Raw genomic sequence first — 15,184 nt, 5'->3', positions numbered from 1 at the left:
ATATGGCTTCTCCTCCAGAAGACGTTTATTGTGGAGAAGCCAACTTTAACAACAACAACAAAAAACCTTTTAATAATTTACGTGCGCCCGCATGACAGCTTTCAAAGTGTGTCGGAAGTCTTCGCACATGTAAGGATATCGCCTCTAAGAGCTCCTCCGCGTCTGTGGGCCATCCAGTCTTACCAAGCCATTTTATGCGCACATACGCATTCACCGCCTCTGCCGCACACAACAACAGTGTTCACAGTGTTAGACCTCCATAGGAACACAACCGCCGAAAAGGCAGTGTTCCTTGGGCAACAAAAGAAAGCAACAATCCATATTTACATGCGAAAATTGTCAGGTTAGGAGCAATCAGATGTAAAAATTAAAGTACAACAAATTTCTGATCACAAGATTTTCATTTATATATATATATATATATATATATATATATATATATATATTGACAGATGGCATACGTACGCTTAATGTTATATAATAATATACATCACGTTCACACATAAAAAGACGTGCTAGCTATTCTACATCTCACACAAAATGTATGCATGTGCAAAAAAAATATAGCAATGAAGATTGCAAGGCGAGATAATAAACACGTACGGAAAGAAAGTTGCAAAGCAAAAGTTCGCCTACCGAGCCAATGTTCGAGACCTCCAAATGGTTATTGCCGAATCAATTGTCACGCCCAGCGCACACTGTATACGTTATTTTTGATCCATCCATGAAAATATAGGACGCCAATAGAGCCGCGTATAAAATAGTATAAAACGAATCTACGAAAGCCCTGAAAAATCTGGTACCAGTCGCCGATCCCATACATAAACGTAAACAGCGAGCGCTCGGGTCCCACGTCTCTTAACAGCCGAGTGCTCCTGGCGAACGCGAGAGTTACGACGTATCTGCAAGAAGATAAGTAAGCGCACGTGAAGAAAATCAAAAAGCAAAACTCTAGTGGTCTGCTTTTTTTACGACGTCATTTATTGTCGATCTTTGCGTCTTACCTTTCTTTCTCTCTTAAGCAGACACACCCGCTCACCCACATACATTCCTCGTAGCAGTTACTCTAGCATTTTCTTTTTTGGGAGGCTTCGCATGTTCGCGGCTGCATCGGCGGCAGGTTGTCCGTGAAAGGCTAGCTGGGTGTAGCACGCCGGTGGCTATTCACTAAAAGACGGGTGGACTGGGAAATTGCCGCCAGCGTCAAACGAGCCGCGCAGAGCTTGAACGCCGACCGGGACCCTAGTAAACGTAAATGTCCGGCATTCCGGGTTTCTTTTGTCTCTTTTTGTGCTGCTGCTTATTTTTCTACATCAGCCGGGCTTGTGTGAGCGGAGTCAAAACACTTTTTGCGCCGCAATTTTTCTATTTTCTTATCCCCTAGCGTTTCCATTTTGCGTCTGGACAGGCGACGTCCGTGGGAAAGACCAAAAAAAAAATATTGGGGGACACGAAACCAGAATCGTTTGTGTAATGGCAGAGAGAAGGCAATACGGATGTCTGACGAAGGGAATGCGAAATAATCAAGAGCCTGCGGAAAACAAGGTAGAAAAAGAAAGCACCAACTGCGAAAAAAAGTGGAAGAGTCGTTCTGAAAAGGGCAGAAAACAGAAATCAATGCGATGCGGCACGCGCTCTAATCTCAGAGCCTATTTCCGAAAGCGCATTTGTTCCCGAATTGGGAAGGCCTCTACGGGGAGAGCGGTGGCGGCAGGCCCTTTTTAGAGTGCTTCTCCCGTTTCCACAATCCCCCTTTTCTCGCCAGTTTCACTTTTGGCTGCCCCGATGGCCTTTCCACCCTTCTGCCCTCCATCACGCTGTTTGTTTCTGACGACGTCGGTTCTGGCGTTACGTACGCCTCTGTCGCCTGGCCGCTGCTTACTATTGCTATCACACCGGCAATCCTCGAAAAGTGGGAGAGCACCAAATCTGGACTGATACATGAAAGGGCCAAGTAAAGTAAGCCTATAGGAGGAAACTGTAAAAATAAATTTTTTAAATGCAAGAACCATCTTAAGTTCACGCTGAGCCAGCCTGGTAATTATCACCTTGTTTCCCCCGAGGGTTTCTTTTAATTTTTTTATTTTTCTCTAACACGTAGAAAGCAAACGTGGTTTCTCGCTCGCTCGCTTTCTTCGTGTCGTCCCTTTTGCTTGGCCGCTAGTGTTGCTCGGTGCCTGCGTTTTTCAAACTTTGCTTTCGCTTCCCAGTAGGCCATTCGGCGGACTGAGTGCTTTTGCGTGCGCAGGCAGCTTAAGCGAGCATGTTTCAACGCTGAACAAAAAAAGCAAAATAAGCAAACTCGAGGCGTTCTGAGAGTTCAGTGCTAATGCTGCTATCCCTCTCTAGCTGTTTTCGAATCGCAGCGTTATTCGTGGTGTTCGCGTTTTAATCTGCTTTCCTTTCTCGAGCCCCGGAATATATTCGCTGGTGAGGTTTAGCGCGTCACGTTATGTACGTTTTAGACGACACTGCCATACATTAATATATCTACGAAAAAAGAATAAAATTTCGGCGGCGTTAGGTTGAAGAGAGAGTCTATTACAGTTGTGAAACGTTCCTAACTTGAGCATATATTGTCCAGAACCGTGCCGTCTTTTTTGGGCCCTTTCTTTGGCTGGTACCTTGCAGAAAGGGTGCGACCATTAGGCCGAAAAATATAGACAACGCGTGTTTTTGATAATGTTATTAGGAAACCCAATTATATGAATTACGTACTTCCTTCTGGTGAAAGTCTGCTTTATGCAGCTTGTTTTGTACATTTCGTGTAGTACAGCTTCACTGGGCACCAAATTGCCATGCAAAACAAACATGTGGTTTCGTTTGGAAGCTGAAGATGCTAGAGAGAAAGAGAAAGACTCTTTAATTAAAACTAGAGAGGTTTATTTGGTGGCATGTCTAGGACGTTCCTCTAGGTGAATGTAAACAACCTTATTTTGTTAATTTGGTTTAGGAAGGGGTGGCTACCAGGTGATGCCTTACAGCCACCTCCTCGGCTCTTTTGATGGCCCGAAGTTGAATCTCCAGGTTCGGGTTCATAAGAATCGCTTCCCACGCTTCAGGCGAGGGAGCGGCCAGGAGATCTGGGGGGGGGGGGGGGGGGGATCTTCTCTGCAGTCCCAGAGAATATGATTTAGGGAGGCTATGGACCCACATAATGAGCAGTGTGGGTCTGTCAAGTCCGGGTAAAAGTTTGCGTATATTTGTGGGCTGGAGAAGGAGTGCGTTTAGAGTCGGCGCCAGGTGACTTTTTGTCCCTTGGTGAGCTTGGGATGAGGTGGGGGTTTTGTCCGTCTTGCGAGGCGGTAGTATTGGGCAATATCGTGGTATGTGGTCAATGGCTCGCTGACCATGTCCCCTGGGTCAGAGACGGGACCCACCGCTCGGCTAACACACTGAACGTACGATATACACACAACACACAGAACACAGAAATAATATCTCTTGTTGAGACCAGCGCCTCGCAGAAAAGGAGACGATAGTTTCTCAAAGCAGCGATGGAGAGAACGGCGACTGGTCGCTGGCACCTTAATGCACGATACTTTCTTGGCCAAAATGCTTGGAACCTATAATATCTGGACTTAAAATGTGGTCACATCTGCATAAACAGAATGATTCGAATGTTTCCTAGTTTGAGTTGGTTTTTTGGGGCCTCAAAAATTACCAAAGCAGTTTGCAGAAATGGCTGTTAGCCGGGTTTGTTGGTATGGCGACATAGTATGACAAACACCGCAACAACGGGACAAACGATTAGGCAAATGGACGACACGGGCGGTGAAGTTCCTACTGAAGTTGACTGCGCAGTGACGAAAGATATGCGTAAAATGCGTAATATGCGCAAAAAGAAAAAAAAAGTAAGAAGAAAAATTAATACTTCAGTGACTAGGTGATTACGATTAGACGTGAGGGAAGGGGGATTCAAACTGAAGGTTATTGTGCAGTGGTGGATTATATGTGGAGCAAAACAAACTGGTTTCAAAAGACAAATCAGTAGATACAAGCAAACACACACAAAAGAAGAAATTTACATCAGTGCCCAAAAGATGTTGCAAATGCGGGCGGCAAGCGGGGAGGGGGGGGGGGGGTTATGCTAAATTTTATTGCGTAGCGGCGAAAGATATATACAGAAAAAACGTTGAGAAAGAACACACACAAACACACACACACACACACACACATACACACACACACACACACACACACACATAAATGAATTGCTTCAGGAAGACATAGTGGCCGTCCTCGCTACTAAATTTGTTAAAGCGCGCTTTCTTTAATAAACTTGATCAGTGATCTAACTGTAGACACCATGAAGATGATTCACGAAGCGTTGGCGCCTCCCATGTGGACAATGGGCCGATCTATAAGGCGTAAAGTGTTCGCTACATGTGGAACTACACTGCTATTTAGTACAAAAGGTAAGATTATAGCTTTTTAAGCGTGGCCTGTCTCCTTCACAACCTTATAGCTGTATATGCCACAGGAACGCGCTACGAAAAAACTAAGTCAACGGGAAATATAGAAAGATAATTGAATGGCTGGAAGGCTATCCAGGATTGAGCCTAGTTAACTGCCTCGCACTGGGGAAAACTTAAGTTATGGGAATACACTCTGTCACGAATACGAGTGGAAGCAAATTAGCTGTTGCGAATGGTCTATAATATCGTGCGCAGCCAAATTCACTTATTGTCAAGAAATTACCAAGTACGAAAAAAAATAAAACAAAGAAAAGCCAAGAAGGAATGAATCCCGGTCCTAAATCATACAATATTATTAGGGTACCCGGGTCAATCACACAACTCGTCACACGAACACGAGTATCCTACAAGACCGTTCCGTCTGAAATATGCGTGACATCAACCGCTCATACGCCTGAATTTAGAAAACGGAAAGAACGTACAAGCACACTGGTTCGTATACTACTTAGACACTGCATTTAAGGCATATAGTGCCTTCATAAATTCTCGTTACTTAGCGCTTAATGTTCAATGCAGATAGTGCCTATATATAAAATCGATCGGAAAGAGACGGCTTCATGGTCGCATTGCTCATTTATAGAAGGACTGCTGACATCTTGCAGTAAGGTTGCATTCTCCATATACGTCCATCGCCAACTCCCTATTGAGTGATTCCCTACGTAAAATTGTCTCCACTGCAACTAAGGACGTTCCTTTTTTGATTGACAGTGCTCGTGGCAAAAACATCTGGTAACATCCTATGACTCAGTTTAAAACTGAATTTTAATGTAGCAGATTTATTTAACGCAGTCTTCAATGCCATGGGGGTATGATTGCGAATGACTGTTGCCGCGCTATATTGAGGGTTGAGCGTAATAACTATTTCGCACTTAGAAGCACGTTAAGGAATTTCATGTCATTAAAGATATTCCTCAGCTCACTTCTCAGAGGTTCATTGGGCTCCTTTGGAGGTAAACTCAGCGTATTATTATAGTACTGAACAATATACTATAAACGCAAATGAACGTTGACAGCAGTGCAAGCACGCACTTTTTCCTGGTAGTGATGGACGGCTATATGTTCCCGAAAGCGTTTCGGACATGCTTTCAAGATATGCCAGGATCAGGAAGGTACGTTACCCTAGAGCTGCGGATGTCAAACTATGCCGCACTATTTATGCCTATGCTCCTTGTTCCGCGCGTCTGGCAGGCTTGCGCTACCCACGTGGTACAGCGAAAGCGATGGCATGCTCAACACACGCGCGAGAAAACTCGTGAAGCATTTTGCGATCGTGGCTCTTTGCTTTAGAGCATTTCCGTCTCAGATAGCTCGCTTCTCTGCAGTGATCTTCCGTACTTCAACTGTTCGGTGTTTTTCAACTTGTTATTGTGTAAAAGACGCTGAAAGAAATCAAGGGAGGACTAGACAGGGAAGAGTGTCGCTCGGATCTAAGTTTGCTTCTTGCGAATCTTTTACGATATAACAAATATTAACCACCTACCCCAGAAACAAGTAGTGATGTTTTCTAAGCGCCTCGAACATCAAACGCTTCACCTTCTTTCGTCAACAAACAAACAAGAAAAAAAGAAGAACGTCCTGGCCTCAATGTAATGGAATTTTTTAAAAAGGATGTGAACATACCGTCCTTTTCAAAAGTGTTTCTCAAACGTTTTTTTGTTCGTTGTTATTCCAGTTGCGAAGCTTTCCATGGCCCGATCAAAGCGCGTACGCATGCGAGAATACAAATAGGCGTCACTTGTTATTGCTTATGATTCCATGTATAACAGGCGACTGTCTGGCGGTTCACAGAAATTTTGTTGTTCGTCCATGCCTCAGTCATTTATAGTGGTGCCTTCACTGGCTGAGTTCCTTTTACATTTGTTTTTGAACAAATGTTATCGCTTTCTATTTCTATTCTGCTTCTCAGTCATCGCACCTGTTTTTTATCAAGTGCAATAAGAGTATAAGTGCCCTTTTCTTTTGAGAAACCACATGCATTCGTTTTCTTATTTTTTTTTCTCCTGCCCCATAAATTGATACAGTAGACCAAGCTGCCTTACGTCGACTCAGCCCTTCCCTTTACAGGCTCTCAGACTCATAACCACTTTCGATTTTCTGTCTATTGGTCTTTGTTCACCGCGAATAATTCCATTTGCCTCGCAGTAACCACTCGTTTTATTTTCTACAGCGAGCGGGGGTTGGAATTTTCATAAGCCGCAGTTGTAAGAATGCCATCTATTATGGCCTCATTGTCGCGGGCAACATGAAGATTGTGTCATTTTAGAACGAAGCTGTATATGGCTACGCCAAATCCATCGTCCGCGAGCAAAAAACACTCTCCTTCACAAAAAAGTTGTCGCAGTTTCACCTGAAAGGTGAAGCATAATTGCGATAGCAAACTTGTAGAGAGCTATACGGAGTAATGATATTACCTTTATCAGCTGTATAAACTTGGACATGCAGCAGCATCGGCAACACGCAGAACTGTTGTCGACGCCATCGGCGTTTTGCCCGCGTTCGCTCAAAATGCGTGCGGCGTTGGTGACTGTTGCCGGAGCCTCTGATATAAATAGGCACTTGGTGCCGCAGCTAAACGTCGCCTCCCTTCCCTCCCCCTCCCCCACGGCCTCTCGCGCGTCGGAAGAAGGCGCGTTTGCTCTACATATATGGTGATTGTAAAGGAGAAAAGAGACGCCTACTTCTGCAGCCCTTAAGCGAGCACGGCGCAGAACGCGCGTTTGTTCTCCGCCGTGCGTTCACTCCCCGTGAAAGACGCGCCCTTCGCGCCCTTTCACTCGCACATACAGCGTTCGGCGCTGGTTGTGCGACGTCATACGAAATGACGTCATACGGAACCTCACGGCGACGGCGACGGCAGAAATCTGCTTTTGAGTGTCCATATAATTGATATCGCAATAAAAAGAGCGTTTCCCTTGCATCTGTTTCCCTGGCATCGAAGCGGGCTTTAGCTGCCACCTGTGTCCTTGAAACGACTTCTGCTCGAACGTATGACATTGCGCCCATGCACGTGTGTGCAATAGGGGGAGAGAGAGGTGAATTTGCCGTCTCGTTTTAGCTCCGCCGTCACCATTGGGCGGTCGCGAGTGGTTCGTACCGTACGCTCGAAGAACAAAGAATTTACGAGAAACAACGCCGACAGCAGCGGTGGGAATGTGACCGTCGTCTACTTCCAAAGCTGGCTCCATTGCCGCTCATCATTCCAGCGTAGAAATTCACTTCTCTTCTGTCGTCGTAATGGGGAGGCCACGTTTACGGGGGTATGAGCCATTCATTGTCTTACGTGACGGACAGATTTATTAACAGAGGTAATACGCGAATGTGTGTGCGTCCCTAGCATCACCATGACCACCAATAACGTCAACAAATACGTTCGCACCTTTGTTCAAATTTTTTGTCACCTCTGTGTCGTGCGCTAAACCGCTTTGCTGGTCATCCACCTTCACAGAATGGAATGGCTCAGGAATTTTTTATTGTTCTGTTTGCTTTTATTACGTGTCCCATATTATATATATATATTTGTCGCGCTATAGTTAGGTCATTTTATAAGTAAATAGTCTTATTTTCTTGGCTGTTCCGTGCAATCATCAAATCGCTTACTCACAACAGCACTATTTCAAAGTAGCGCTAAGCATTTAGCGACATTTTGAGCTTCATAGTGCTTCTCCGTAACAATCGCATACACTTTACTCAAACGCTTCAGCTAACCAGGCCGAGCAAATGCTAAAACGCCACTAAACGCCGAGCATTCACTTTTTTACGTCACCGCGCTGTATGCCTTGAACACACTCAGCAACGAGAGACGTTTAAAAATGCTGCACAACAAACATGTACCTGTTCCTTCTCCTGCTGACGGGCACATTTCTAGCCGCAGCCCCTGTCGACAATTTATCCAGGAAGTAAAGTAAATGCCTAATTTACTAAAACAACAACTACAAGCCAGCATATCTAATGGCGAAAGCAAAGCGGCTTACAAGATCTTGTAGCTCCTACGTTAGCCCCGACGCAAAACCCAGTAACAACATTAACGAGTTCTCTGAAAGTTTCGCAACTAATACCACTGCCGGTGAAACGCGAGTGAGCCACGCGCGAAACTCGACTACGTTATCACGTTTCCAGCGTATTTCATTCCTTGCCTCGCCTCCATGCCCAAAAGAGTGCGTTTCTGAGGAGCACTCTACAAAATTCGAGACGGAAGTATATTACTTTCATGAGGCAAAGCAGTAAGCGTTTCTGTTTGCGCATCATTGTGTTGTTAGCGGCAACACTTCATAGCATTACACCGTTTCATGAGTCGGAATGAAACCACGCCCATATACAGAATTTAACGAGGTGCGTGATCGATGTGGGCAAATCTAATTAACCACTGAGGTTTCTCTGCTCCATTTACTAAGAAATCTTTGCAACGCTCTTCGGAGTTGCTGGCGACCTCCGAAAGATCCCTGCGAATCAAGTCGCCTGGGACGACGAGGTCATTCTCTCGGCCTCCCCCCGCCTCTCCTCCCTCACTTCATTCTTACTTTTTTTTCCCTCTATCCAGAAATGAGCATCCGTTGATAGCGTGACATCTGTCACTAATGTCGCCAGAATGCCGTCATCGTCTCGACTCCTTAGTCACGGCGGGACGATCGCGTCCTTCTTTCTCCTGGACTCTTTTTATTGTTTGTCCGTCGTTGAATCCTTTTATGTCATTGCATTTGTACTTCATCTCATCTCCCGTGTGTCTCTTCTCTTTATTTTATTCCTCCCCATCCCTGATTGCACGTGGGCAAGAAGTTCAGAAAGCACGTATTCCTCCATGCGAGTTTCCCGAGAACGATGTACAAATACGCACGCTTGAAACGCCCCACCTATCTTTGCCATTCAGCCTCCTGAATTATTGTCACGAGACACAGTAGAAAAAAGAAAGACAGGAAGAAAGTGCGATTGTCATTTTTTTTTTTTTTGCTAAACAAGCATCATTTGCCATTCAGCAGCCGTAAATGACATCTGCGCACGCCATCGGTGGCACTTACTGCGGGATGAAAGTGAGCTGGAGCCAATCGTGGGTAGCATAATTTGCAATTACATCGCGGCTGCATTCGCGGTTCGCGGCGCTCACCTCGTAGAATGTACAACGCGCAGGCGAGTTGAGGAGAGACAGAGAAGAGGGAACGGCTGATGAGGGGAAAGACCGAAAACTGTGATAAGGACGGCGAACAGCTGCATAATTCTCATAAGTGTTCTTCCGTCCTCATTAAGTTCGCTCGTTAAGACAGCAGTCACTATTCCTCTCTATCTGCTAGTTTTGTGCTTTACTTATTGTTTATTCTTGTATTTTTCGTATTTCATTTCTCAGCCCAGGAAAACAGTGCTTTTACTCTTGATTCATCGTCGGTTACTATTTGCCAAGAATATCGCAATATCTAGCCTCTAATAAAAAAAAAAAATGAAAGTCGCAGTTTTGCCCGAAAGTCGAAGCATCGCTAGAGATAGCAAATAAGTGGACAGCTATACGAAGTAAGGATAGTAGTAGTTTTAGCGCCGAATTTTATCGCCGTTTTATCGCCATACTAATTAAATGAAGAAGCATGGTGTCACGCGCGCACAAGCAAACGATGAACACATCTCACTCGATGACCGCGGAAACTCACTGTCAAAACTCCGGAGTAAGGATGCGCGGCAGTAGCAGCGAGCGGATTGACCTTCGTGCTGCGTATCGCATCCACGCGAACTAAGCTGCGAAAACACAGCACGCGGCCGACTGTGACCCAACGCAGATGGCTTTCAAGATACCGCGGCTCCGGCGGGCGTGCGCAGCCACCGGAGCCACCTAACGTAGAACCTCCCCCCCCCCCCTCCCTCCCTACCCTCCCCCCGGAGCCTTGCGGACCAGGCGGGCGAACGGGGCCGCGCGGAGTAGCACGCCACCCGACACCCTCCCTCCTCTCCCCCTGGAGCGTTGGCGCGTCGAAGACCGCCCGCTTCCTTCCGCTTCCCTTCCTTGCGTGCGCGAGATTGAACCGCGATCGCCGGGTCTTTCTCACACGGGATCATGCCCGTAAGGCCGATCCCGTGTATCGGCAATAGCAGAGCCTCTGACCGTCTAGCACAGAGATCACAAGGCTCTACTGGGCAAATGTAGAGTGGTCCGTGAAAGTGTGAGTGTGTGCGTTTAATCAACGGCTACATGATCTAATATAAAGACTGTGCAACTTTACGAAATGTGTCTTCATTCAACTTCAACGCTAAAAAATAGAATCCTAAACAAGCAATCAAATCACATATGCATCGCATCGGGTCGCTCAGCATTTTTTGGGCTCGTTGCGTGGTGGTTGGCTTTGGACTTCGACTTTGATTCAGTTTGCATGGGAGAAAGCTTCGCGTTCAACCATCTTTCTTTAGGAGAGGGGCTTTGATTTTTATTATTTTTTTATTGGCATCCCCTTTGAAAGGGGGCGGTGACTAATGGTCACCTAGCCTGCTTCAATTATTCACGTATGCTTTACCCTCTTTCATTCCAGTATTTTGCGTACATCTCCTTAATTTCTTCTTTCCCGAAAATTTCTCTACCTTGTACCGCTACCTATGACTAACGTATCCAGTCGTATAAATCTCTTTCCTGCTTTTTTTCCCACCTACACTCAAAACGTCCCTTGCTTATCTCGACTGCTGACCGGTTGATGCTGCTGCCGACTTTAAATCCAAGCGCTTCTGGAAGGTGTACCTTACCTACGGGCCTCACTGGATGAATACCTTCGCATTACATTAGGATGTGCCCAGCGGTCTCCGGAATCTTGCTGCAGCAGACACATTCCTCATCTTGTGGCGAATATTTGCTCCGGTACGTTTTTGTCCTTTGGCAACCAGCTCGAGTTTCAAATAGAAAGGCCCTTCCCTACCTGTTATCGTACAGATTTTCCCTTCTAATTTCGTTTTTGCTCATTCTTCTAAATATCCATGGTCTTTCTTGTTTGCATTCTTTGCATCCAATTCGCGGTCTCCGTTTATCTCACTTTCAGATTACTCCTGGTTTTCTATCTACACTTCATGTTACCCTGTACCTGGTTGCCAACTTCTTGACCTTTTCCTTCATTCTGCGTCCACGCTTTTTAGGTACATACACTTGTGGACTTTAGCCACCCATTTATTTTGATTCGTGTTCCTGAGTCTTTTTTCGAAACTAATTTTGCTCGGCGCTTTTCTGACTTCAAACGAGGCCCAACCCATGTCCCCTTGCACTGTCCCATCTGTGGTTTTACCGTGGGCTCCCAAAGCCAACTGGCCGAGCGATCTTTGGCTAATCTCCAACCCCGACAATACGAGTTTTTAGGCACAGAAGGGCATCTGCGAACGTTAGCGCTGGCACGATGACCCCTTTGCAGATCACCGCACCCACTAATATTTATTGTAGCTCCAAAGTGCCCTATGTTTCATTATTCCTGCATTCCGCTTCCCCTTTATTTTCAGAATATCTTGGTGCGTGTTTGAGTAGCACGCTGAGTTTGAGCACACTTTGGTGCGACAGAACACGTCGGCGAAGCTCGTCTTGAAGGCATATTGAAGTGGCGAAGTCAAACTCGTGGTGACGAAACCAAAGGTCTGCGACCTCAGTAAGGTAGAACTGGTAGAACCGGACATTGTGCAGTTTCGTAGCGTCGTCACACCTGGTGTGTGAGCTCACCCTTTCAGATAACGACAGCGAATCTTCTATGACCAAGTCATCGGCGCTGGTAAAGATAGCAGGATCGCACTGGCGCAGCATGCTGGATAATCGCAAACTTGTTATAGATGAAACACCAACTGAAAAATGCGCCCGATGCTGTGAACCTCGAACCATACTCACCACCAATACTACCTACTACCTCCACCACCAGGATATATCACTTTCCCCTGCATTTGCAGTGTGTCGTTCCAAAGAGGCGTTGCATCCGTTGTCATTCTTCGCTATAGCTGAAACAGGATTCTTCATATTATCTCACACAGCATCTTCGCTTCAGACAAGTACACAGAAAAATATTTTCATGACACACAGCAGCGCTGTGTGCGTGTCGCTCTCTCGTGTCCGTGTCTTTTTTGCGCTGAGTTTTTTTCCAATGAATCACCAACACGCCCAAGCTTCCACGCTAAAACACTATTTTTATTTTGCTCAACTTGCTCGATAATAGCTCTTTTCTTTTTTTAAATAGTCATCTCTGTTCTAACACCCAGCATGCCGAAGCCTTTTCATTTCTAGTGCGCATCATTCTGCGCACCCCTCGAAATCTGTTCAGCCGAGGACGGGACGCGTTCAGACCATTTTCTAGCCGTTAACGGTCGATCGCAGTACAATGCGGATGTGGAATAACGATGAGAGCGCCAGGCTTGCAACCGCGCATTTTACAGCGGAGCTGTTATGCGCTAGTTTCCAGCGGATCGCTGCGTGCGTAGACCGAGCTCGTAGACCAAAAACACCGTAGCCTTGATACAAAGCAAAAGCGTGTCGCCGGTGTGCCCCAGCTGTGCTTAATAGTCAATGGGTGTGTCTCTTTGGCTGGTGACGTCACGCACTGCATAGGCACGTTATCTCAATTACGTTCCGGCCGTGCAATGGGTAGGCCGCGTATTGTGCCGACCGAGGAAGAACAGCATGCCTACGATCGAAGAGCGACCATGTTCAATTCACATGGTCGTGAAGGCGAAGCTGAAATATGGTTCCAAGCCAATGATCAGCCACATCATTTATGGTCTTGCGATTGAAGTGCAACTACATCTCGCGGGGCAAAACACTAGTTGATGAAAATTATGCATCAAGTATGTCACCAATGCAAACGTTTGAAAAAAAAGTACAGATAATGTCATTAGAATAGGAAAATACGAAGTCACAGGCTGTTTGCTTTCATCCACGAATAATTATGAGTACGAAACTGTGCTGGCTTCCTGAAATTTGCTCGTGGCAATGCATGTTGAGATATTCCGAAATCGTACTACCGTATTTAACGCTGTAATGTCGTCAAAATTATCTTATGCGTAGCCATAAAAAGTAATGGCAATATACGTAGTTACAACCTTATAATATTTGATCGGCAACCTTATTGTTTGACTGCCTTTTCACTAAAGAATATTTTAACTATGTGTTCAGTATCAGAAAACAACTACAGGTGGCACGTGTGCTGCGTTAGTGAAGGTTAAAGCGTGGTATTTTTGAATTATTTCAATGTAATGTTGATTTTATCTTAACACTGCAATAACAGATGTGTGTTGGTGCTAAGAACACATGCAAGTGGTACTTAGTTAAAAATCTGTTCGAGCCCATTACTCTGAGTTCGTGCAAAACCCTCAAGGCTCACCAGTGTAATTCCTGTCGTTATAGAATAAAATCTATAAATACAGATGGGTGTTCTCGTAAATCGATTGTGACGCGATGTTGTGGCGAATGTTCTCACTTACGCTTCATTTGTACTGTTGTTCGTTCTTTGTATGTGATCTGACGTGAGCTGCACAGTATACGACTTGGCGCAACATGCCTCGAACGGCAAATGTTTATTTTTTTCCACCTAGAAGTTGGCCTCGCGAAATGTAGATAGCGTTGCCATGCCTCCACACGCCGCCATTGCAGGACGTATGGGCTTCTATGGGAGCTTAATTCGCTACCATGTGTACATATACTATGATAGGACGGCGTGAGCAGAAGCGTGAATTACCGCGAAAGTGGCGGGAGGCTGCGAATGCCTCCCGCCACCCTCACGCCAATTCCCGCTCAAGCATCGTTACAAAACCCATGGCCGTCTACCATAGCGACCACAAAGCTATAGTTACCTTATTGACAAAACAATAAAGACGATAGAAAATTACAATTCATGGGGTATGTGTCTTTCTTTAAATAAATATAGCTTATCACAGCTCCGCTGATCATCCACCTTCACAGGGTGGAATGACAGTTTCTTTTTAATGGTTTTATGACATATGTTTGAAACTATTGAAAACAGACGGGCGCACACATTCGGACCATTCCATGGCTGATAGCCACTATTCGCAGAAGAAATGAAGACTGAATTTGAAAACGAAAAGCAATCTCTCTTACAAACTAGATACATTCTAACTTCGCCACTGACCTGTGACCGCCTGGTACCGGGCGCCGACCTGTCGGGACCAGCATCCAAGCAGCAGTACTACTCCAAACAGTGCAGCGCTCCGATGGCGTGGCCGCCGGCTCGCCCACACACATCCATCACCGGCACCGTACATGCCGCCTACGTCGCTGTCTCGTCGCACTTCAGCGGCTAAAGCCGACCGCGACCCAGAATTCACGCTCAGACCACGAACCATCGTGAAACAAATTCGGGGGCTGCCACCGCACCAACGTCACAGCGCAGAAGAGCAACAGGTGAGTCAACAGAAGGCGACGGAAAAACAGTGACCAGAGAAGCAACAGCAGCAACAGCAATCCAATGTGTCCCACTGACCACGAAAACGACGCGACAACCAACCAACGAACACATCGGGAACGACTGCCGCACCGGAATTCCGTTCAGGGCGAGTTCATAACTTCACCGTGAAGTTGTTCCACACCCATTGTTAACCTCAAGGAAGATACACCGGATGACGGTTACGCCCTGCGATGTCCCCTCGTGCAGAACCCAAAGTGCCTTTAAGTGTTCCGGTTTCCAAACGCAGCTTCCTCACACCGCAGCTGGTGCCGTCTGCGGTTTCCTAAACGACTGTAGGAGCAGGTGGGCCTCACTGCGAAG

General features: G+C 46.1%; 1 protein-coding gene across 1 annotated transcript in view; it reads right to left on the bottom strand.

Moving 5' to 3' along the window:
* Window positions 1-14,721, bottom strand: part of LOC119440668 (hemicentin-2-like) — a 216,503-nt gene extending 201,782 nt beyond the window's left edge. Inside the window, exon 1 of the mRNA XM_049662188.1 lies at window positions 14,549-14,721. Within this exon, the coding sequence (XP_049518145.1) occupies window positions 14,549-14,681 (133 nt within the window). The 5' untranslated portion in view covers window positions 14,682-14,721. The remainder of the gene's footprint in view (window positions 1-14,548) is intronic.
* Between the last annotated feature and the right edge of the window lie 463 nt (window positions 14,722-15,184).

This window comes from Dermacentor silvarum, chromosome 2 (assembly GCF_013339745.2).
Source record: "Dermacentor silvarum isolate Dsil-2018 chromosome 2, BIME_Dsil_1.4, whole genome shotgun sequence".
NCBI lineage: Eukaryota > Metazoa > Arthropoda > Arachnida > Ixodida > Ixodidae > Dermacentor > Dermacentor silvarum.
The sequence above is the reverse complement of the archived record's forward strand: the minus strand, read 5'-3'. Positions and strand labels throughout refer to the sequence as shown.